Below are 22829 nucleotides of genomic sequence, written 5' to 3' on the forward strand. Positions count from 1 at the left end.
TAGTACTTCGGGTGATGTTTCTATAACCGGAAATGACGCCATCCGTTCGCGGTCGTGGCTTGTGGACAGAGGAGAGGCCACGTTAGCATAGCCATCTTTTAATTGCTAAACACAAACGCTTAGAGTTTCCACAATTGCTGTAATGACTTGACTAAATCCTGCAGGAGGAGTTTAACGATATTTCCAAGGCGACGAAGCAGCCAGCAAGTCACCGACGGTAGGAACAATGTCCAGCCGTTTGGCCTTCCAGACCCAGCTGGCCTCCATCATGGAGGTCCTTGCTAATGCAGCTGTGGCGGAGATCTGCAAGCTGGTGGACGACGACTATGCGGTGGTAAGTTTACAGATGTCTCAATGCCAGAGAGAGAATAAAGCCCTGAAGAGGAAGCTGCATCTGCTGGAGCTGAAGATGGCCAGGGGAAACGCCGAAAGGAGGCTCCGTGAGAGCGCCATGAACAACAGCCGACCGAGGGTACAGATAAACACCACAGACAGGCTCCGGGAGTCCTCGCCTTCCACCGGTAAGATGACAGTAATAATAGAGAGTGGGTCACTTAGTCAAGTCTTAAACCATGTCAATCAATCAATCAAACAAACACACACACACACATAATTGCTGAGCCGACACACTGTAAGTTTCAGAGAGGCAAACTCAGTATTCATATGGGAGAGCGGAACTAACAACCTTCCTTCACGATGTAAAATGAATTCATACTGACAGCTATCCGTTACCCCACTGTGTTTTGGTGGAAGACGCTTGTTGCTTGTAATTAGTTAAACCAGCTGTTACACGGGAATAAAATGTAGCAAAAATATTTTTAATTCATATTTTACTAAATGCTTGATGGTAAATAATACCTTGTAATTTACAGTAGCTATCTGCTCAGTGCCCCACCCTCTTAAAAGCACGCTCAGCTCCAATGGTTAGGATCAACATTGGTCATGAATGTTTTTATCATGCATTACATGATACTACTCTTATATCTATGACAGCTTTGACAGCACTTAGCTTAGTTATATAGAATTATATGAATTTATATAAGGGTAAATTCAAAAATTTTAAGTTCAAGCTGTTGCCTCTCAAAATATTTGTGTACCAGAGCTGGACAAGTCCAAATATATTATCCTGTTGCTGATAAATCAGTATTGGTGTAAATGCCAGCTGATAAGTGAAAAGAAATTTCAATACAGAAATACTATACTAGGTTTGAAATTATGTAAATACAGTGCCACCATTACCGTGAATTCAGTACCAGGTCGGGCTTTAATGGTCAATTTTGTTTTTATGTGCTAAATCACAACAGAAATTGCCTCAGGACACTTTCCATATAGAGCAGGTCAGGATAAGTCCAAAGTACTGAGCCACTGAAAATGCTGGTTTATTCATTCACACTTCAATGACTTTTCACTACAGTGAGCGTGCTATGTGCATATTGATAATAACAAGAACAATAATAATGATGATAATAAATAGGACCAACTCCGCAGCTCAAAAGAACAGGAAGTGGTGGAGCTGGGGGCAATAGTAAGTTATCCAACAGTGGTATAATATAGTGCAAAAACAGTGAGTCCATAGTGCAAGAACAGATAGCAGCAGATTGTACTTTACAGTCTCATTATATAAAGTGGTTGGTGCTGGATATGGGTGTGTGTGTAATGAGGAGAGGTGGTGGGCAGTGGAGGGAATTCAGTCCAGTCTTTTTGGGTGCAGAAGGCAAAGGTGGGAGAGAGTTCAGCATCCTGAAAGTCTGGTGGATGAAGCAGTTATTCAGTCTGGTGGAGCTCGCACAGAACCTCCAGTATTTGCTCTCAGATAGTAGGAGGTTGGACGGGTTGTGTGAGGAATGGGTTGAGTCACCCGCAATGCTGATTGCTTTGCAGGTAAGGCAGGTGTTGTAGATATCCACTGCAGAAGGGAGTGAGGCATCAGTGATCTTTCCAGCTGTATTGACTGTGCCGCAGAGTCTTGTGGGTGGAGGCAGTGCAGCTCCCAGACCACACTGTGTTACTGTCAATGGTGCCTTGGTAGAAAGAAGTGTTTTGATTGATTGTAAAATACTGATTAATATTCCTTAGCAACAATACTGTATGCTTGGGTTTATTTGGACACAATTGTTTGATAGTGGGCAAGACACATTCTGTTTTGTATTTTTCCATATCTGCTTCCCCTGTAGTGACACTGTCAGCACTGGTCACTGAAATATACACTATCAATGATTCTAAATAAACATTTTTCTTGTTTTTGTGTAGATGGTGCGTTTGAGCAACAGATGGATGTGGCTCTGTGGTCTGGCAGAGATGCTGCAGGGGACACAACTAACAAGCTGATCCACTGTGACACCATTCAGCGTCAGGTAAGCACACCAAAAGGGAGTCAAGGTGACTGTGAGGGAATGGAGACATGATGCTTTGAGAATGGATGTTGAAAGTCAGAGCTCTGGGAGAACATCCCAGACAGAACAGGGGGGCTGCTGAGGGACGCCACATGGAAACCTAACCCTGAACTTGTCTGTAAACAGCAGAGGATTCTGTTTATACTGGGCAGCTGCCCTGAGTGAGTGCATGTAGCTGCATGAATATGAAACTGGTTTTTGCTGACCGAGTGACAAACCTTCCTTTTTGTGCAGTCTCCAGATGTGGAACTGGTGGAGCCAGACGCAGTGCTGGTGAAGGAGGAGAAGGTGGAGGCAAGCATGTCACAAGTTGAAGAAACAGAGGAAAATGTGTCGCTTATAGGAGATGATGGTAAGTAATTGTGGTAGTGTTAGTGGTGGTATTCATTTATGAAGTCGCTCAACAAATACAAGTCACGTTTTGGATTAGTTCACCTGAGATTCCGCTTTCACAACAGCAATTGATCCACGCATTGAATAGGCTTCTTGTTAATGACATGACGTATCAAAATCTGTCCTTTTGGAGGCCCTAACACTATGGTTATAAAATTGTTCTTAAAATGCTGTTTTCATTCATTGTTTTCTGTCACTTTCATTTGGCAGTTTCTTCCATCACCATTAATTTACTGTCACATTAATAGCCTACTGTCAGCTCAAATGACATAATCCCTCACATTCCTCTTAATTTGAAACACCAGTTTTATGGATGATAACGTGACAGTGATCGAAGAAGAAACATAAATGTAGAGGGGACAGGAGTTAATTAGTGAATGAGTGGTATTTGTGTTCAAGTTTTTGATTGCCCTATGCACAACAATTATGGTGAAGCAGTCATTGGAAATGAAATTCTTATATCTCAGGCTCCCTCCAACTGTGCTGTTACAGATATGTAATGTATGAAATGTAGAAATATGTATGGCAAAAAATCATACAAGTCAGATAAAATCCAATTAGACATCTAAGACATAAAATAAAGCAGCAGCTAAAGTATTTGAGTAAAGTATAAAATAAATTATAATACTATCAGATGCAACAGTGGTAGCCAGGCGAGTAGTAGTAAAATGTAGAAACTATAATATAAACATGTTGTAAACAGTAAGTAAGCAGTGCCTATAACTACAGCATAAATATGGCAGTAGCATAAAATGTAAAGTGACAACCATGTATCAATATTGTGTGAGTAACGTGACATAGTAGCAAGCTCAAAAGCTCAACATTTTTATGGACTGCCGGATGCAACTGTCCCTGAACCATGTGGTGTGGGACCAGATGCTGCAGTATTCTCTGCCAGAGGACAGCAGGCATAGCAGTTTGTGGCTGGTATTACTGGGGTCTCTAATTATCCTTTTGACCATCTCCCTGCACCACTGACTATAGAGGTCCTTTGTGGATGGAAGTTTTGTAGTGGGTCCAGTGATTCAGGGAGAGAGGGGGGATGAAGGTTTTGACTAACCGCTTCATACACTTTGTGATGGTAGACGTGCTGCTAGCTGGTAGTCATTTAAGAGGGTTTTAGTCTTTTTAGGGAAAGGGACAATGATGGTCTTTTTGAAACATGTGGGAACTACGGACTGGAGCAGTGAGATGTTGGCAGATCAATTGTCGGATGTCAGTCAAGTGAATTCAGATGTCAGTGAAGTGAAAATTCGGTACAGGTCTGCGTGTGTTTTGGAAGGAGTCACCTGCCTCATAATGTAGGTTAATTAGTAAATGTAATGTGATTCATTTGCAGAATTAGACAAGCAGTATTAGACATTGTTTATTTGGCAGAAAACCCAAACAATATTATATAAATTCAACAGTCCATATATCATGGGGCATGTCTATTAAATGCATTAACACAGACACACATACCAACATGGCACACAGCAGAGGGGGTTTCCCCATAACAATAAAGCCAGCTGAGCTTGTGTTGCAGTATGAAATGTGAAGATAATGTTAGATCTGGTTATGTGAGACTACACAAAAGCAACATGAACAGTTACCCACATCCAACATACTACTCTGGTTATTTCATTGGTGTCAAATGAGGCTTAGTGTCCACAGAGTTTTTCTTGACTATCTCTCACTCTTGAATACACCAACATTGCTCCGGTGTGTGGGTATACAGTATACTGTGTGCACAATTATTAGGCAAGTGAGTAACTTATCTTATATCCTTATCATCATTTTCTTGCGTATTTTCCAACTCCAAGCTATATAAACTTGAATGCTAATTGGATTTAAGCATTATCAGGTGATGTGTATTTGTGTAATGAGGGAGGGTGTGGCCTGAAGTGATCAACACCCTATATATCAAGGTGTGCATAATTATTAGGCAGCTTCTTTACCTCTGACAAAATGGGCCAAAAAAAAGATTTAACTCTCAAAAGTCAAAAATTGTAAAATGCCTTTCAGATGGATGCAGCGCTTTGAAGAAGCTAAGGTATTGAGGTGTGATCACCGAACAATGAAACATTTTGCTGCAAATAGTCAACAGGATCACAAGAAACGTGTAGAAAAAATGACGCAAATTAACTGCTAAAGACTTGAGAAGAATTAAACGTGAAGCTACCAGGAACCCATTAATCTCCAGTGCTGCTATATTCCAAAAATGCAACCTACCTGGAGTGTCCAGAAGCACAAGGTGTTTGGTGCTCAAGACATGGCCCAGGTAAGGAAGGCTGAAACACGACCACCACTGAACAAGACTCATAAACGTCAAGACTGCGTCAAGGGATATCTGAAGACAGATTTTTCAAAGGTTTTATGGACGAATGACATGAGAGTGACTCTTGACAGACCAGATGGATGGGCACGTGGCTGGATCGCTAATGGGCACAGAACTGGTATGGGCTGCTGTTATTAAGGATGAGCTAGTTTGACCTTTTTGGGTTGAAGATGGACCTTAATTCTTAAAAAACTCCCAAACCTACTGCCAGTTTTTAGAAGATACTTTCTTCAAGCAGTGGTACAGGAAAAGTCTACATCATCATTTTTATCCAGGACAATGCTCCGTCACATGCATCCAAGCACTCCACTGCATGGCTAGCCAGGAAAGGCTTGAAAGATGACATGACCCCCTTCCATCATGTGAGTCCTGGTGTGAATGGTTGTTGTGCTGCCTGGGGAGAGATCTCATGACTGCATTGCAGGTGGCTGATAAGTGGTGTGTTAGCCCACCTCCTCTGTTCAGTGATGGTCTTTCCAGTTTGACATGGATGGCTTCCTTCACTCCTCTTTTGAGCCATCGGTGTTCCCTGGCCAAAATATATACATTATTGTCCTCAAAGGAATGTCCCTTGTCCTTGAGATATAGGTGGACTGCTGAGTCTTGACCTGAGGTATTGGCTCTTCTGTGTTGTGCTATGCGCTTGTGAAGCGGTTGTCAAAGCATCCGCTTTACAAGCGCATGGCAGCACAACAACCATTCACACCAGGACTCACATGACCCTATTGTGCCAGCCACACCGTGACTCATGTGACTCTAAGGAGTCGCATGATGCTGGGTGGAGGTATGATCCTGCAAGAGGATAAATACCTGAGACTCCTAACCAGTCAGTTAGAACTGAAGAAGCCTTTTGGATAAGAGGTGAAACGTCTTCTAGAACCAGCCCAGTTGCCTTTGGAAGCACTTAGAACTTCCTCTGCTGTTCTTTCCCCATTGTATTGTTCTGTCCCAGCAGAATGAATGGAGTGCCCCTTTGGAACAATGGCTGGGAGTCTGGGATCAAAGGATTGAACCAAGTCTCTGTGAAAGCTGTATAAATTCAGTTCTTAGTGTCACGTTGTAAAGCCATCCTGCTCCTAATTTCATTCATCTTATCATCCAGTGACTGAACATTTTGTAAATATAATACTCGGTAGAGGAGGCCTGTTTGCACGGTTCGTCAGCCTGACCAGGACCCCATCCTGTGACTTTTATTTCCTTTGTAGCCTCCGTTTTGCAGGTGCAGTGTCAGGTAATCCAAGCCATGGATATTCCATAATGTTTGTTGATAATGGTGAGAAAGTGATCTGATATCCAAAAGCTGTTCTTGATCATATTGTATAATAATTTGCATGTTGTTTAAAAGACAAACATAAATAACAAAATAAAACAGCACCAACTTAAAGCTGAGGAGGAGCTTGAGACATAGCAGCTGTCCCCATCTTCTCAGAAGTTTTTCTGCATTTTTTTTTTCAGGTAAAAAGAGAAAGTGAGATCAACAGGGCACACTGTTGATTTAGTGTTTGAAAATGTAAAAATTATGATGGTATTTAATATTGCTAATGATATATTGATATTGATTAATTCAGTGGTTCTCAATTGGTCTGGCTTAAGAAACTACCATCACCCCTTAATGACAAGCAGCGACCCAAATGGGGGAAAAAGACGGCATTCCACTGCATAAAATCCCCCTCAAAATAAAAGCAAAGGATTTTTTTCCTAATTTTTTTTTTTGCCAGGCAAAGGCCCAACCCACTGAAAATGGGTCCATGACCCAGAAGTGGGTCATGACCCACCAGTTGAGAATCACCGGATGAATTAATCAATCAATGAAAAAATTTGCCAGATTAATTGATAACCAATTCTTGTTAGTTGCAGACTTAGTACCATATAAGACATGAATATTTAGTGTGTAAGAAATTTAGTTTGTGAGACTGAAATAATGATTCATTTTTTCCTTCATTCTTTGTCCCACATTGCCTCTGTAAAGGAGTGGTGGAGTGTGTCCCTTGTGGAGCAGGACAGAGACCCAGCATTGAACAGCAGGACACCCAGTCCACTTCCTGCCAGTCGCAGACCCCATCCCAGATCCAGAGCAGCAGGACGAGGCGTACCGGTGGTGGTAGCAGCAGCAGCAGCAGCAGCAGCAGCAGCAGAGGAGCGGAGGTCAGTGACTCCTCTCCTCTCCTTAAGTGTGATCTCAGTGCCTCTGAGGAGGGCAGAGACTCACTGCAGGGAACAATAAATCCACACCAGTATATCGAAGATGGCAGTAATGACTCACAGTTTCACGTGTTGTGTCACAATGATAAAAGCACTAATTCATTGGTTGAGGAGTTTTTTGATGAGCGATCGGAGGTTGAAGTGGAAGGAAGGAGGCCATCTTGTTCGTACTTGATGGCAGCAGCTGATTTCCCATCAGCCTCTTCCAGTGTTAACGGCTGGACTCGTTACGACCCCGGTTTCCCCCTCTCCCAACCCTTCAGTGACAGAGGCAAAGTGCACCATCGATCTGGCACCAAGGAAAGGCTGTTTGTTTGCAGTTACTGTGGCAAAGCTTTTAACCGGCCCAAGAAGGTAGAGATCCACCAACGTGTCCACACAGGGGAAAAGCCTTTCAGCTGCTCCACCTGTGGGAAGATGTTCTCTGAGGCTGGTAACCTGAGAAAACACCAGAGAGTTCACACTGGAGAGAAACCATACAGCTGTGGGATGTGCGGCAGGGGATTCGCCTGGATTAGAAACCTGAAAACACACCAGCAAAAGAGCCACCCTGAAATTTATACTGAAGTTGAGACCTGGGAACAGACCTGAACTGTCTTACCTGACGTCTACTGTAGAGTGTAATAACCCTGTAAAGACTCGATGTTGGCAGTAGAAACAACTCCTTGCTCAACAGAATGAAAGTAACTTGTGCACAGGACCTTCTTAAGAGCTTTGTAACTGATTTCTATATGTTTCACAAAGAAGTTAACATGTAAAAATGTTCTAAAATGTGTCATTTTCAAAGACAAATAGGAATAACATGAATTAAAATTACAGTATTTCTGCCACTAGTCTCTCAACCAAAATGCTGAGGTGAAGCAGCTTTTGGATGCTCATGATGAATTTTTAAGTCTTATTAAAATGTGTTTATGCAGTGTTCTGGTCAAGTGAAGGTTTCAGATTGAAAAGTGGGGACACATTTAGTGTATAGACCTGAAATGTCTTGTTTTGTATGTCTGTTTCCTATGCATATGCTTGGGTTGACCCAGCGAGGATGATACTGCACACAACTGCAGCTTTGCATTGTGAAAACAGGTTAGACTTCTGTCAGATGAGCCAAAAGGAGCTTTTCTTCTGGATACTCTGCCTTGGCATTATACTGTGTAGGAGGTTGTAAAATGTGTTTTGCTCAGTGATCTTTGTGTTAGCCCCATTTCCCAAATGCATTTTAAAGGAAAAGGCTATTAGTGTCAACAAATATTATGTGCAGGCTTCAAACCAACAGTGTGTTAGTGAATCTCCCAACACTCTCTGACCTCCCTACCCCATCTGTGGCTCTGAGCTTCAAGCCCATTGATTGTTCTTTAAAAACACCTCACAAATAGTCTTCAGAGAGGAAGAAATAGTGCTGGGGACTATTTTCAGTGGTGGATTCACCCATATTTGGGGCAGAAAGATTGTGTATGAGGGATTGAGTCCAAATAAACTACTGTGTATGTGTTCATGGTAATGATGGAACATGTCACCCAGTGCAGTAGTGTAGCTCATAACTGTTTGTTGTGCAAACAGTATAGTCAGTTTATCGAATGCCCATGGCCACAGTTGCAGTGTTCTGTATGGTACGTCTCTCAGCCACTCGGCCTCCAAAGACACCCCTGCTTTTCTGTTACATTAAAATGTTTACATGTAAGTAAGGCTGCTGTGCTGCTGTGCACGCTCAACCAAGGCGTAACAGAAAACAGCTTTTGGCTCAGTATTTGTTGTCACATAAAGATTGCCAGCACAGTTGCAAATTTATAGACAAATACAACATATATCACTCGATATATAGGTGAGGAGGAGCACTGACTGGTCTAAACATGGTGGAACATATAGTGGAACAACTGGTTCTGCTGCCACTATATGTAGGACGTTGTTACCCCAATTTCCCAAAAGCATCTTCAAGAGAAATGCAGTGCACACTCAAAACTCAGTACTTTTAGACTTCCTGTTTGTGACTTTCGGCTCCGAGCTCCTTGGTCTTCAGAAACACCTGACGAATATATAGTTAGTTTCATTTAAAAAAAAAAAAAAAAAAGTCTCTCATGTCCTAAAACAGCTGCTCACTGTAGTTTTTATCAAATGTCACTTGAATAGGAGGAAATGGTAAACTTGTTGAGGACCAATTTCAGTGGTGGATTAATCCACGTTTGGTGCTCTACTGAGTATTTGGGGCAAGCAGGATGGTGTTAGTGGGATTTAGTCCGAATAAATAACAGTGTGTTTTATACACAGTTATTTTTGTGGTTGGAATTAATAAGACCTAAGTAGTAAGTACTGGCCAGCATTTAGTCACTTGGTATGAAAATGGTATCCATGTACTCCTAGTAAACATTTAAGAGCATTGTTAAAGAGTGGACTGCCATTCTAAATGTAACACATTGTGTTTTATAGTTGAAATAGTTCACATTTTGTATGCAACATTTAATTTATGGAATAAAATGTGCTTAAACCACTGAAATGTCTTATTTCATGATCCTCTTTTTCAAAAAGTTGCCATGACTTTGACTCTCAGATGAATGTAATAGAGAGTTGCATTGATGTTATGAAGAAGGATTGACATTCAGGAGAGCAGAGTGGACATAATGAAATATGTTCTACTACATCCTAAAATACATCCTAAAGCCTTGAATGTGGTAATTGTGTTAATCCCAACATGTCACTTCATCTCTTATGTTAGTCTTTCCATAGCATGAAATGTACACACTGGCCTGTCTTTGGCCACAAATCAAACTGAGTCATGCAGTGAATATATATAAGGCATACTGTCACCATCAGGCACAATCCTCATCATGTCCAAAATGTCAACTAAAATGTGTTTAAAACAGGCCAAATTTATAGCTTTAAGACACTTTAAACATTCCCGATGGTCACATTTTGTTCTCCACTCATTGCTCCACTTGGTATGCAACAGTAAACTTGTTGCAACCTATTGACAGACAACACTGGAAGATGAATGACAGTGACAAATATGACAATCAAGACAATTCAGTGTAAACCTTCAGTGCTCTCAGTGTAAGGCAAGTTCAAATCAGTGATTTAATATTTCTTAACCAGTTCCTCTGAACCAGTGCGAATGGTACTCTATGAATATCTGAAGACTAGACTTTGACTTAAATTCTCCAACGGAACATTAGAACAGGTGCCCCAACATTTTAATCATATGGGTCATAATGGGTTTCAAATAAATGTGTCAAGGGTTGGAATGACATAATGTTTGCTGTTAATTCTGGTGCACGCAGCTCTTTGTGGCTTTGGAGCTCTGCATTGATTAGAGCTCAGTACTGGATTATTGAGGCCAATGTTGATATTTGAGAGGTTAAAAAAATGCCGATAATGGTATAGCAACCAGTATTTTTATTTTTTACATAAACGCTAAGGAATCCTTATCAATTCTAAAAATCTTATTTGGTTATTAAAGCTGTACTAATCAGTATTTTTGTATTAAGAATGAATGGAATGTGTAATAAAGAGAATTATTACCTCACTGTGCAGTCCCACATGGCGTACATGCCAGGGCTGATATGTCTGTAATAAGCTAATATCACCTCTAATTTGGATTAATCGCCACTCTGGTCATTAAATCTTATGATGTCTCTCCTGATTATGTTCTTGTAATGAAATTGCTTCCATGCTATGTGTCTGTGGCGCTGTAATATCTGACATTCCCTGTCTTTGTCGTATATGCAGAAGGAGGAGGAGCCAGATGTGGTGCTAGTGAAGGTGGAGGAGATGGAGACTCAGAGCCAGACAGGCCTCAGCATACAGGAGGGTGAGTGGACACATCCATCTGTAATTTGAAGCAGTGATCACACTATTAGGTATTGATTAGCAGAAGTCTCTGCCATCAGCCGTATGATACATATTTACATATTCAAGATTAATTCACAGGTGCAGCCTTATCACCTTCAAATTTGCATTTTTTTTTTTTTTACCTCAAAACAGGTCATCTGCTCATTACTGTAAGTGCAATAAAACCTTTGTGAGCAAAATGCCAGTAAGAATATTTTATAAAACAGGTATGGTGTAGAAAGTGATATTTTCATCTCCGATACATTTTACAAAAGCACAGTGCACTTGTTTGCAGTTTTGTTAACAGGCTAAAGTGAAAAGCTGTCCATATGTAGTCTAAGTAAATTGGCAAATTCTTGTAAACTTAATTACTGCCCCCCCCCCCCCCCCCCCCCATTTTAGCAGTAGACAGTGGGTCACATCAGCAACAGGGGCAGGAGGACAGAGGACAGAGGGAAGGACTTATATTGACTGATTGGCTGCATTCTTAAGTCTTTCTAAACTTCTCTCATTATTTTGATGTCAGGAATATTATTCATTTTATTGACATTTTAGACTTTACTAACAGAATTGTGTTACTTGAACAGAGTTCCTATAGAATAATGCTAATGCTGCATCCATCATGGGAAGGGGCCATGGACACAACGCATTTTCTTCATTTTCAGACAAAAAATGTCACTTTTTTCGGCCATCACCAGTGTGCACCCCAGTCATTTGTTTGTCATTCAAAAACACAGACTTGCATAGCTGTAGTCCTGTTATGTTCCACAAGAAATACTATGATGGAGTGTGGAGGATGAACTGAGGAGTCTCACATCCTGAGGAAAGGAGCTGCTCTGTAGTCTGGTGGTATAGTAGGAGATACTTCTGTATCGCCAGCAAGACAGCAGCACAGTGACTGTGGCTGGAGTGGGTATTGTCTTTAAGTATCCTCTGGGGTCTGCACAGTCCCCTCCTCTCACTAATATCACTGATACTTGGTAGATGCATACCAATGATGTTCTGCATCTTTTTAATCACCCGCTGCCTGTCCTGGGCCGTGCACATCCTCCACGTTTCCTCAGTAAAATTGTGTGGCATCTTAAGTTTCTTTAAGAAATCCACCCATTCACTTGCAACTCTCTCTCTCTTAAGAACTGCTGTTAAACTTTGTACTACATATGTACTTAGTTATATTATATTATATTATATTATATTATATTATATTATATTATATTATATTCTAATACATATTACACAACTATATACTTAATTATTCTTAGATTTTTTGAGAACATTCTTTTTTCTTAGTTTTATTCTCATCCTTATTCTTCTTTATTGTATATATTTTGTGTTTAACTTGCTGCTGCAACAAAAGAATTTCCCAAATTGCGATCAATAAAGTACAAGTCTAAGTCTAAGTAATTTCTGAGCTTTTTTTTTTTTTTAGCCAGGGTGGAGATGTGTGAGGTCTATGACAGGTTCTCTGTGATCCAGATTCCCAGCAGCCTAAAACTGTTCACCTGCTCCACCTCAGCCTCACTGATGTAAACAGCCTGTATAGTTATCTCATGCCCAGCATTGCCATTTGGAAGTGTTTATCAATTTCAAAATAAAATGTCTGCTTCCTGTGCAGTGGTGAAGTATATTAAACACTGGAAAGCAGCAAGAACTGCAACTTGGTCACAACATCAGTAATAAGATAACAGTTTATCAGATTTGTTCATGTATTTATCATATAAAAATGAGATGTTGCACTCAAGGCAAAAAGATGCTGAAAAATGTAGAAAAAAACCAAAACAAAAACTTTGACATACTAAAAGATGGAGAAGTGCCGAATGCCTCTTTTTCATGTTTCTCAGCCATTGCTTTCAATTTTTGTTGAATAGTCCAGAAGTTCCTGTGGAAAGCTTGAAAATGCTACATTTAGTCCTGTCCAACAGATACAGAGTTTGACAGAGAAAATCACTCAGTATCTCTCTTCTTGTACCCAGGGTTGGTGGAGTCGAGCACCGATGACCACAGAGCAGTCCTGCAATTTGATGAAACCACACAAATCTCCTCCAATCAGCTGTCTGACCTGCAGGAGTCTGGGCGGGGCTTCTCAGAGGTCAGCTATGGCCATTCTTCGCTGTGGAATGAGCGAGGGGGTAGTTATTGTCATGATGACAGCCTCCCAGGGCCATCCTCACACTGTGTCCCCCTCTCATACCTGCCCACCACATTCATTGGAGCTGAGCCTGGAGGCTCTGTGAGAGGATTGGCTGTTGAGAATTCAGCAGGAAGGGGATTGGATGTTGAAAATTCAGCAGGAAGAGGATTGGCTGTTGAAAGCTCTAGAGGCCTCCACACCTCCAAATCCTTTCAGCAGCAGCCTCTTGTTATCGAACTGTCAGAAGGGTCCAGTCCAATTCAGGTTTTAGGTCAAATACAGGGTTCTCAACAGTTAATGAGCCGTAGTCAAAGTCAGAGTCAGGGAAGTTATTGCAGTGCTGATATGCAGCAGAAAATCCCCAGGAAGAGGGTTTGCCTGTGTAGGTTCTGCAGTAAAGCATTCAGCTCCACAGCAAATTTAGAATCCCATCTCAGGACTCACACAGGAGAGAGGCCATATGGCTGTAGCACTTGTGGCAAAAAATTCTCCCAGTTCTGGAACCTGAAGATCCACAAGAACATCCACACAGGAGAGAGACCGTACCAGTGCTTGCTCTGCCCCGAGAGGTTTTCTGACCCCAGCAACCTGAAAAAACACCAAAAAAGACACCATCCACAGTTGTAGCTGAAGAACTAACATGCTCTGTCATTGTGTCAAAAACCCCTAAGGAGTCATAAATGACAAGCCTTATCGAATCACCATTGGAGATGATGACCACAGTGCCCAACAATCCAAATATCTATATTTCTCAAAATTACACAAAATTCTGAAATATAAAAATGGCAAATAATAGCCAGTGCAAACAAATAAAGGTTGGTTCTTATTAAACATTATTAATTAGGAGTGGTATTACACACTGTAATGACTCAATTGGCTCACAATGTCCACACAATTGTCACACCATTCAGTCCATCAGTACAGTCATGCAATACTCACCATTCTGCTGAGAATGCTTTCTCTTTCCTACAGAAGTACAATTTTTATTCAAGAATTAATTCTGGTAGCTTCAAGTTGGGCTTTATTGTCACATACACATTATCAAGCCAATGGCAGTGAAATGTGTTCCTGCTGGGCTCCATAATATAGACACACAGTATAAATGTGATATAAAATAAAAACTTAAAAGACATAATAAACAAGACTTAGACAATGCATCCTAAAATATACCTTGTGTAGAATAACTCACTGAACAGTGTTTTTAAAAGTAATCAAAGTGGATGTGATTGGAAATAAAATGTGAAGAAAACAATATTTGAGTTAGAAACTCAGAGCAGCAGAGTGGTGAGTATGACCGGATACTGCTGATGTACAGGTATGTTGCATATGACAAGACAATAACAAATATACTAATATACTTATATTATACTTATAATAAAAGACCCAGGCAGTAATTCAAAGGTTACAGGGCCAGGGCTGTATTTGAATTATTTGAAGGTTGTCATAGATACTGATGTACAAAACAAGCCAAACAACAAAATCTCAGTCACAATGAGAAACTGCAGAGCAGAATGGTGAGTTTAAACACTGTTTGGGGAAATGTTCAGTCAGTAATAATGTGTGCATTTTAGTACATTTTAATCAGTGTTCTTCCAGAGGAAATGTTTTCAGTTTGCTCTCATTAATACAGGAACTCCATATTTTGTCTGTGCTTTATCTACAAGAATAATTCTCTTCTTTTAAAGTGTAAATTATGTAAAAGCCATTGTAGCATAAACATATCTTGTAAATGCAATGCTATCTTTTCTATTGTGTCACAATTTTGTAAACTACAACTCAATGTTTACAGTTTGCAATGTAAATCATTAAAAATCACTGTATAAAAACTCAACATGTGATTTTGTGTTTTATTTTAAACCACACATTACAAAATTGTGACACAATATTATTGTCAAATCTGTAACTTTTGCAGTTCATTGTTCTAGTTCATAATGACCATATGTGCAAATTCCCTTGAAAGTCTGTATGCTTCCAAGTAGAATTAGATTTCAACAAATTTCACAGAATGACCCCTTTCTGCTTTAGACACTGAACATTTATGTACTGCCACACTCAAGATGAACCTTCAGACAATATTGTGGGGTGTAATGTAAGCCATCATCTGGCCTTTGCAAAAAAAAAACAAAAAAAAAACATTGGAGTAACCACTTTATTACTTAACCACCTAACCCCTTAAATCTCACAGTCAGAAGGATTAGAACACATTAAAGGAATAGTTCAACATTTTGAAAAAAATGTACTTTCTGAGTGAAATGTGCAGATTGATATAAATCTCATACCTATGGGATGAGTACAGAGATGGTTAGCTTAGCTTGTCCAAGGAGGGTTGAATAAAACAGCAACTGGACTCTGTAGAAACTTGAAAACGCTTCGCCTCTTATCCAAGGGGCTTCCTCAGTTCTAACTGGCTGGTGGGGAGTTCCAGGTATTTAACCTCCTTAGGGTCATTCTAATAGGCGTTCAAATCACTTGAGTGTGGCTGGCTGTGTGAACAACAGTCACTAAGGTTGTCACATGAGGCCAACTGTGAAAAGTTGTTAAATCTCCAAGGAAGAGATGAAAGGACAATATTGTAGGAGGGTGATAAGTGGTGTAGTAGACCTGAGGAATGGTTGTGTGTGTGTGTGTGTGTGTGTGTGTGTGTGTGTGTGTGTGTGTGTGTGTGTGTGTGTGTGTGTGTGTGTGTGTGTATGTATGTATGTATGTATGTATGTATGTGTATATATATATATGTATATATATGTGTGTGTGTGTGTGTGTATACACACACACACACACACACAATATGTTGTCCTCAAGTGAGTGTTCCATATCTTTCAGGTGGAGGTAAACTGCTGAGTCTTGATCTGAGGAGTTGGCTGTCTTGTGCTGTGCCATGCATTTGTTTAATGGTTGTTTAGTTTCCCTGATGTACAAGTCTGTGCATTGCTCCTCCCTGGCTTTGGTTGTGCAGTGTCTTGAGTGTAACAGTTTCTGTCTTAGTGTGTTGCTAGGATTGAAAAACACATGTATGCAATCCTCTTGTGTTGCTGAGATACACTGGACGTGACAATGACAATGTTTGTTCTTTTCTTCACCACCTGCAGTGTTGATGTTCTTCCTGAATCTTGTAGAATCCAGTTAGGGTATCCACAAGCTGTAAGTGTGTCCCTCGGATGTTTGTACTCCTTTTGTTGGGCTTGGGCACCTGGGTATACTATCAGCTCAGTGTTACAGAGTTCTGACAACTCCTAATCTAGGCTCCAGTGGGTGGTGAGAGTCAAAGAGTAAGTATTCGTCTGTGTGTCTGGGTTTTCGGTTTACTCCAATATGGAGGCTCCTGTACGACACATTCCAAAAGGCCAAGCTGTTTCTGACATCCTCTTGTGTAAACTTGGTGTTACTGTCCACTGAATTTATGTTTTCTGTGAAGGTTTGCACCTCGTTGATTTTGATTTTGACCCATGTGTTGTCCACATGTCTAAGCCAGTGCCTCTGTGCTGTTCCTCTGAAGAACTTCAGAGCTCTGCCTTCTACTTCTTTCATGTGGAGGTTGGCCACAGTGGGAGATACTGGTGATCCCATGGGACAGCCATGCTTTTGTCTGCAAAACCTCCCATTGTACTGAAAGTAGTTGGTGTTCAAACAGAGGAGCAGCATTTGGCAAATCTGGTCTGGGCTGAGGTTAGCCTGTTGTTGTCTTGAAGCAGTCTTTTCCTTACAGTTTCCACCACTTCCTCAGTTGGGATGCATATGAACAATGAGGTGACATCATAGGACACCATGGTTTTATCTGGGTCCACTTTCAGTCCTCAAATCTTGTTCACAAAGTCCATGGACTTTTGAATATGGTGAGGCATGTTTCTGACCAATGGTGGAAGATATATGGTTGGAAATGTTGTAAGCAGCTGAGTTGATGCTGAGTTAATGCTGCTGACAATACCCTAGTATATACATGCATGGGATGGCTTCTCCAGGATACAGACAGTGATATTGTTCACAATTGTTTTCTCCTTCTGTAGCTGTTGATGACCTGGCTTTTTTCTTGTATCCACTGGTGGGATCTTGTTTCAGAATTTCGTATCTATTAGTGTCTCTGAATAGTGTGGAGACCCTGGTATGGTAGTTCACTGTGTGTAGGATCACGGTGCACCTTTCTTCATCAACCGGTAGGATGGTTATGTTTTGGTCCTTGCTCAGTGATATCCTAGTCTTCCTCTCCTGAATAAGGTTGAAAGGGCATGTCTTTGCATTGGAGAAGGCTGCCCATACCTTCAGCCTAATCTGTTAAATCCCATCCCTTCCCTGGAGATTTAACAACTTTTTGCAGTTGGCTTTATGCGACAACCTTAACAACTGTCGTTTACACACAGCCAGCCACACCGAAGTAGTTTCAGTGACCTTGATACAACACCACGGACGTTAAATACCTGGGACTGCCCACCAGTCAGAACTGAAAAGACCCCTTGGATGGGAGGTGAAATGTTTTCATGTTTCTACAACCAAAACCAGTCGCCCTTGATTCAACCCTCCTTAGATGACCATCACCTGGATGACTGAGAATCTTCACAGACATATTAGCTTAGCTTATCTTAGCGGAAAGTCTTCAGCCATGAAGAAGCAAGCCTGACTTTGTCCAAAGTGAAAATATACACCTTCCAACACCTCTGAAGCTCACTAATTAACATGTTATCTCTTGTGAGATTAATCAGTAAAAATGACTGGTTGTGGCTGGGTTGCAGGGGGACTCCATGGTGATAACAATCCTCCATGAAGTCACTGCATCCAGCCAAAAATAGTTAGAGCATGTACAGTGGTGTTGCTAGGGTCTCTTGGGGCTCAAGCAAGAAATCCCTGGGGCCCCCACCCTTGCACACTGCAATAATTTGATTTTGCATACATAAATGCACAATTTCTGGGACATTTGAGATGAATACTGAAAAAAAGATTTGTGGTTCTCACAGTGAGGTCCAGGGACCAACAGAGGCCCCTGAAAGCCCAGGCCTATCAATAATCGTTGTTGTAAATAAGTGGCCAGGGGCTCCAAGCAACTGCCTGGCTTGCCTGCCCACAAGCCCCGCCCCTGACCATGTAACTCTTTAGTGAAAACACAACTTGTCATGATACTGTACAGGATAAACAAACAAGATACATGTTCATTAGTAAAATCTACAAGTGGGTGTGTTTTTTGCTGCTACATAAATTCTACATGGTATTTCCACATGCACTATTTGTGTGCACTGACAGATGATTTCTAAGTGCTTCCCAAGGAAACAAGACTTGCTTGTGGTTCTGAAAGACGTTTCACTTCTCATCCAAAAGGCTTCTTCAGTTCTAACTGACAGGTGGGAAGTCCCAGGCATTTATCCTCTTGCATGTTCACAGCTCTGCCCAGCTATCATGCGAGTCGCTAGTCTCAATAGGTGTTAATATTAACGTTATTTTAATACATCTCTTGTCTGCCCCCAGTCAGCACACCGGTCAACCTCTGTAACATCACAAGACCCCAGCAGTGTAGTGGCAGTCCAGCTGACGGTACCAGACACCAACACACCAGCCAGCCCCAATGCACAACAGCAGAGATCCAGTAACAACAACCCTCTCACCTCCGAATATTCTCTGTTTGAACTGGAGACATTCTTCACCCGCTGGGCTCCTGATAATGACTCTGTATCAGCTTCCAGTGGCCCATCGTGTTCTTTTACCACTGATGACTCAGCAGGGTGTGACCAGGATGGAGTTATTATTGTAGAGACTGAACCACAACCTCAACATGTACTTCAGACACAACAAGGCTCAGTTTCCTCAGCAATGAGGATGAGTGGAGGGCAGAGTTTTTCCTCTGCATCTGACCGCTCCAGAGTTCACAACCAGCCATCAGTGTCACAAGGTAAGAGATCATCTGTTTTCCTTTGTAGAGGCTTCCTGTGTGACTGTTTTTGTGTTTGTGTTTTTTGTTTTTTTGTAGAAATGATCATATCAGGTACTGACAACTGCTGCAACAAAAGCATAAATAAAGATAATGATATTGAGGATATTCAAGGTAGGGATAGAAACAGAGACATTTTTAATGACTTGATTAGATGAATGCTTCCTCAGACCACATCTACACTAAGCTGGCTACATTTGAAAATCCATCAGTTTGCCTGTTTTGGCTCCTGATTGCACTAAGGGTGTTTTTCCCAAAATGGGTCTTCTTGATCCAAATGTTCAGGCACTGTATCATGAACAGTAAGGACCAAGCTTTTCAAAGAGATAACTCTGGTGGCATCTGCAGTTGGCAAACAACACATACTATATTAAAATGTCACTAGTAATGTGTGTTTTTGAAACACAGTGTGTAAAGTATAGAATTTAGATGTTTTCCATTTCTCATACATATAAGTGGACTTTGAAGTTTTTACAGATCAGAAAAAATAGAAATGCAGGTGTGGTGGAACAGGTAACAGTTAGAAGATAGATTACAGAACAAAACATTTCAGTTTGAAGGCGTATTACTCACAAAGATACACAGCAGTTTTTACTCCCTTGAGGCAGCATTTTACAGCTCTGGGAAGTTATGGCAGCCATAATAATCCTCCATCTTGACTTTTTTATGGTAAACAGTAGATTTAACATATTGAACACACTACCATGTGGATGTATTTGAATGTGTTGACAGATGACGGACTGCTGTGACACAAGTTGAGCCAGGATCAGCTTTCAGGACTACTTTGCATCATGTCCTGTCGGGTGTAGATCTGTGTGTGTTCATTTCTGTGTCTTTTTATGGATTTTTATTAGTTTTGTTTATGGAATGCAAGGCATCAGCAGTGTGTAAGTACTTAAGTATCCTTCTGCTCAATCCACATCTGATCAGCCTCAGAAGTAGCAACACAGCTAATCTCAGTCTCAGGCAGACTAATATCTCAAAGTACCATCAAAACCACTGATTTGTTCAGTGGAGAAAATAGTTTTCATGTGAACTTCATGAGAAGTAAACAGGAAGAGTGCATGTGTTATTTTCATGGACCTGTGCGGCCAACCAAAACTATGCCCACAGTGAAGCCCCGCAGCTCATAGTTTACCAGGGGATCACCATGATCAATCATGAAACGTATAAATGGCAGGTGATTTGTGTGATTTGAGCAGCTGATTATGGAGATGATGCTGCAGCGCCCCTGACCATACTAAATTAATAAACACATTATCACACTAGCCTCTGCGATGGCTGGAACTGCTTCTCTTTGGTGAACATTTGATGTCAGATGGTAGTGATGAAGATGGATTCCACTTGCAGCTGATGTACCATGACTGATGTACTCATGTTTTGGTCAGTCATGAGTAGTAGCCAAGTCTCAGCAAGACAGTTTTGAAAATAACTGCCCAGAGTAGAAGATTGTTGCTTTTCAGCTCAATGGTTTTCATGCTGTGATTGTCAGGCTGATCAGCTGGTTCCATATTAAATGATTTAGCAAATATGTTCATTTTCTGATGTTTACTTTTCATGTCCTGAAACCTCTCACCAAATGCCTGAAGGGGTTTTTCACACTCTCTAGCATATTCAGATGTCATAGCAGGGTTGTGTTCTTTCAGAGTATGAAAATGCACTATTACCCATCTCCACTTGCACCTGCCGCAGCTTTAGTTTTGCTTCAAATGATTTTGAAAGCAGAGAGCTGAGAAGCTGGCTGGAGCTTGAGGTTCAGCTCGCCAAATCGCAAAGCCACTTGCTATCACTGAGTTTCCACATCAGGTTTTCCTTCATCTCCATAAATTTTTCCAGACAAACTGACATTTCAGAACAATTTTACTTTGCCTGGTGCTGGCAGCTCCACTGAAATAGTTAGGCACTCCTTCACAAATTCTCCTTCTTAATGAGGTTTCAGCTTGTTAGCTATTAGCTTGCTCACTACAGAACTTGCCTGCATTACACTCCCTCTGTTATATTGTCTATTTTCTTCATTGCTGAAAAAAGTGATTGCTTTTTGTGCTTATAAATTGCTTAGCGGGCAGGATCAAATAGTTGCCAAGGAGACTAGAGGTTCCCACCCCTTGCTTTATACAGTAGTGTGTTTCACAAAATGGTGAACCCCACCCCATTCTTGACAGCCTTTCGATGATGCACCTTTCATACCCAATCATGACACCCATGACCAATTATGTTTTTGTTTACCTGTGGAATATTACAAACAGGTGTTTTTTTGAGCATTCCACATGTTTCCCAGTCTTTTGTTGCTCTTGTCCCAACTTGTTTGAAACATGTTGCTGGCATCAAATTCAGAATAATTGTATATTTACTACAATCAATGAAGTTGATCAGTTAAAACTTTCAACATGTTGTCTTTGTACTATTTTCAATTGAGCATATGCCAGGATTAGCATATTATCACATTTTGTTTAATTTAAATGTTACAAAACATCCAAACTTTTTTGGATTTGGGGTCATAGAATGTGGACAGAAAAGCCCAGTGTAATGTCTCAGTCATTCAGAGAGAATGGTGTCATGAATGTGTGCTTACTCCTTGTTTTTTCTGCTCCCAGCCCTGTCAGCAGGGAATTCTGTATCCATACCTTTGAGGATGCTGGACCCATCTTCCCAGCCTCCATGGAGTAGAACAACAGCCATGATAAGAAGTGCACAGGGTCAGCTGCTGCAGCAGCATCGCAGCAGCAACAGGATCTCTCAGCAACAACTCACCATTCCCTCTGCACAGAGCAAACTGTCCTCCACAACAGCTGCTGTCAGTAACACAGACAGTGCTGATAAAACAAGTATCTCCGGCATCAGCTCAACCAGCAAGACTATGAGCTCCACAATGACTCTACAGTCAGCTTTATCTGTCAGGGGAACTGCAGCAGCATTGTCCAGCATTGATTTCGCTATTGCTGCACAGCATCAAGCCAGCCTTCTGGCTCGCCACAATAAAAGCCAGGCTGCCAGCATTGTGCCCAGTGAGCGCCGCAGGAAGAGCTATGTATGCCAAGCCTGTGGCAAGGCCTTTTCTGGTTTGTCTAATCTGGAGGCCCATGAGAGAGTCCACACAGGGGAGAAACCCTTCTGCTGCGACACCTGCGGTAAACGCTTCTCAGAGGCCGGAAACCTGAAGAAGCACCAGAGAGTTCACACTGGGGAGAAACCCTTCCGCTGTGACCAGTGTGGCAAGAGGTTCGCTTGGATCTGCAACCTGAGGACACACCAGCAGTCAGCCACAGGCTGTGCCCCACAGGCCAGGGGAGGGTTAGGTCTAGGCTGAGCACACAGAATAGACTGTAGATGACAGGACTGTTACAGCAAGCGGTATCTCATCCCCCCCGCAAACACACAGAGCCATTTCTTTATTCTTAAATAGTGGTACAGCAGCAATAAAAAGTGTGAAACATATTTACATATTTTGTCTTTTGTACTTTCAAGGTGTTTTCTGCATTTGATGAAATGCTGTACAAGTATTATTAGTATTTAACTTAGAGGACCCTGCTTCATGCTTTAGCTTATTTGCTACAAATCATGTGTAACTTACATTACTACTAACTGTTTACCAAGGTAGGTTAAGCTGTTTTAAAGTTTTGAATGTGTTGTTCCAGGCAGTCACTGCTGTCATGTAAGCTTGAATGCAGACTG

General features: G+C 41.3%; 1 protein-coding gene across 1 annotated transcript; it reads left to right on the plus strand.

Moving 5' to 3' along the window:
* On the plus strand, positions 1 to 22490 carry LOC143319771 (uncharacterized). Its single transcript, XM_076728981.1, has 8 exons — positions 1 to 521; positions 2251 to 2354; positions 2628 to 2745; positions 7073 to 7248; positions 11017 to 11098; positions 13092 to 13207; positions 18698 to 19118; positions 21752 to 22490. The coding sequence occupies exons 1-8, from the start codon at positions 227 to 229 to the stop codon at positions 22462 to 22464; spliced, it is 2025 nt and encodes a 674-aa protein (XP_076585096.1). The 5' UTR covers positions 1 to 226; the 3' UTR covers positions 22465 to 22490.
* Positions 22491 to 22829: the final 339 nt, after the last annotated feature.

This window comes from Chaetodon auriga, chromosome 4 (assembly GCF_051107435.1).
Source record: "Chaetodon auriga isolate fChaAug3 chromosome 4, fChaAug3.hap1, whole genome shotgun sequence".
In the NCBI taxonomy this organism is placed as follows: domain Eukaryota; kingdom Metazoa; phylum Chordata; class Actinopteri; order Chaetodontiformes; family Chaetodontidae; genus Chaetodon; species Chaetodon auriga.

Excerpts from the sequence above, each read along its gene's own strand:
- LOC143319771 (XM_076728981.1), top strand. The coding sequence starts at position 227 with ATGTCCAGCCGTTTGGCCTTCCAGACCCAGCTGGCCTCCATCATGGAG. Across the intron at positions 13,208-18,697 it reads CTGGGCGGGGCTTCTCAGAG|TCAGCACACCGGTCAACCTC; the intron begins GTCAGCTATGGC and ends GTCTGCCCCCAG. Across the intron at positions 19,119-21,751 it reads CCAGCCATCAGTGTCACAAG|CCCTGTCAGCAGGGAATTCT; the intron begins GTAAGAGATCAT and ends TTCTGCTCCCAG.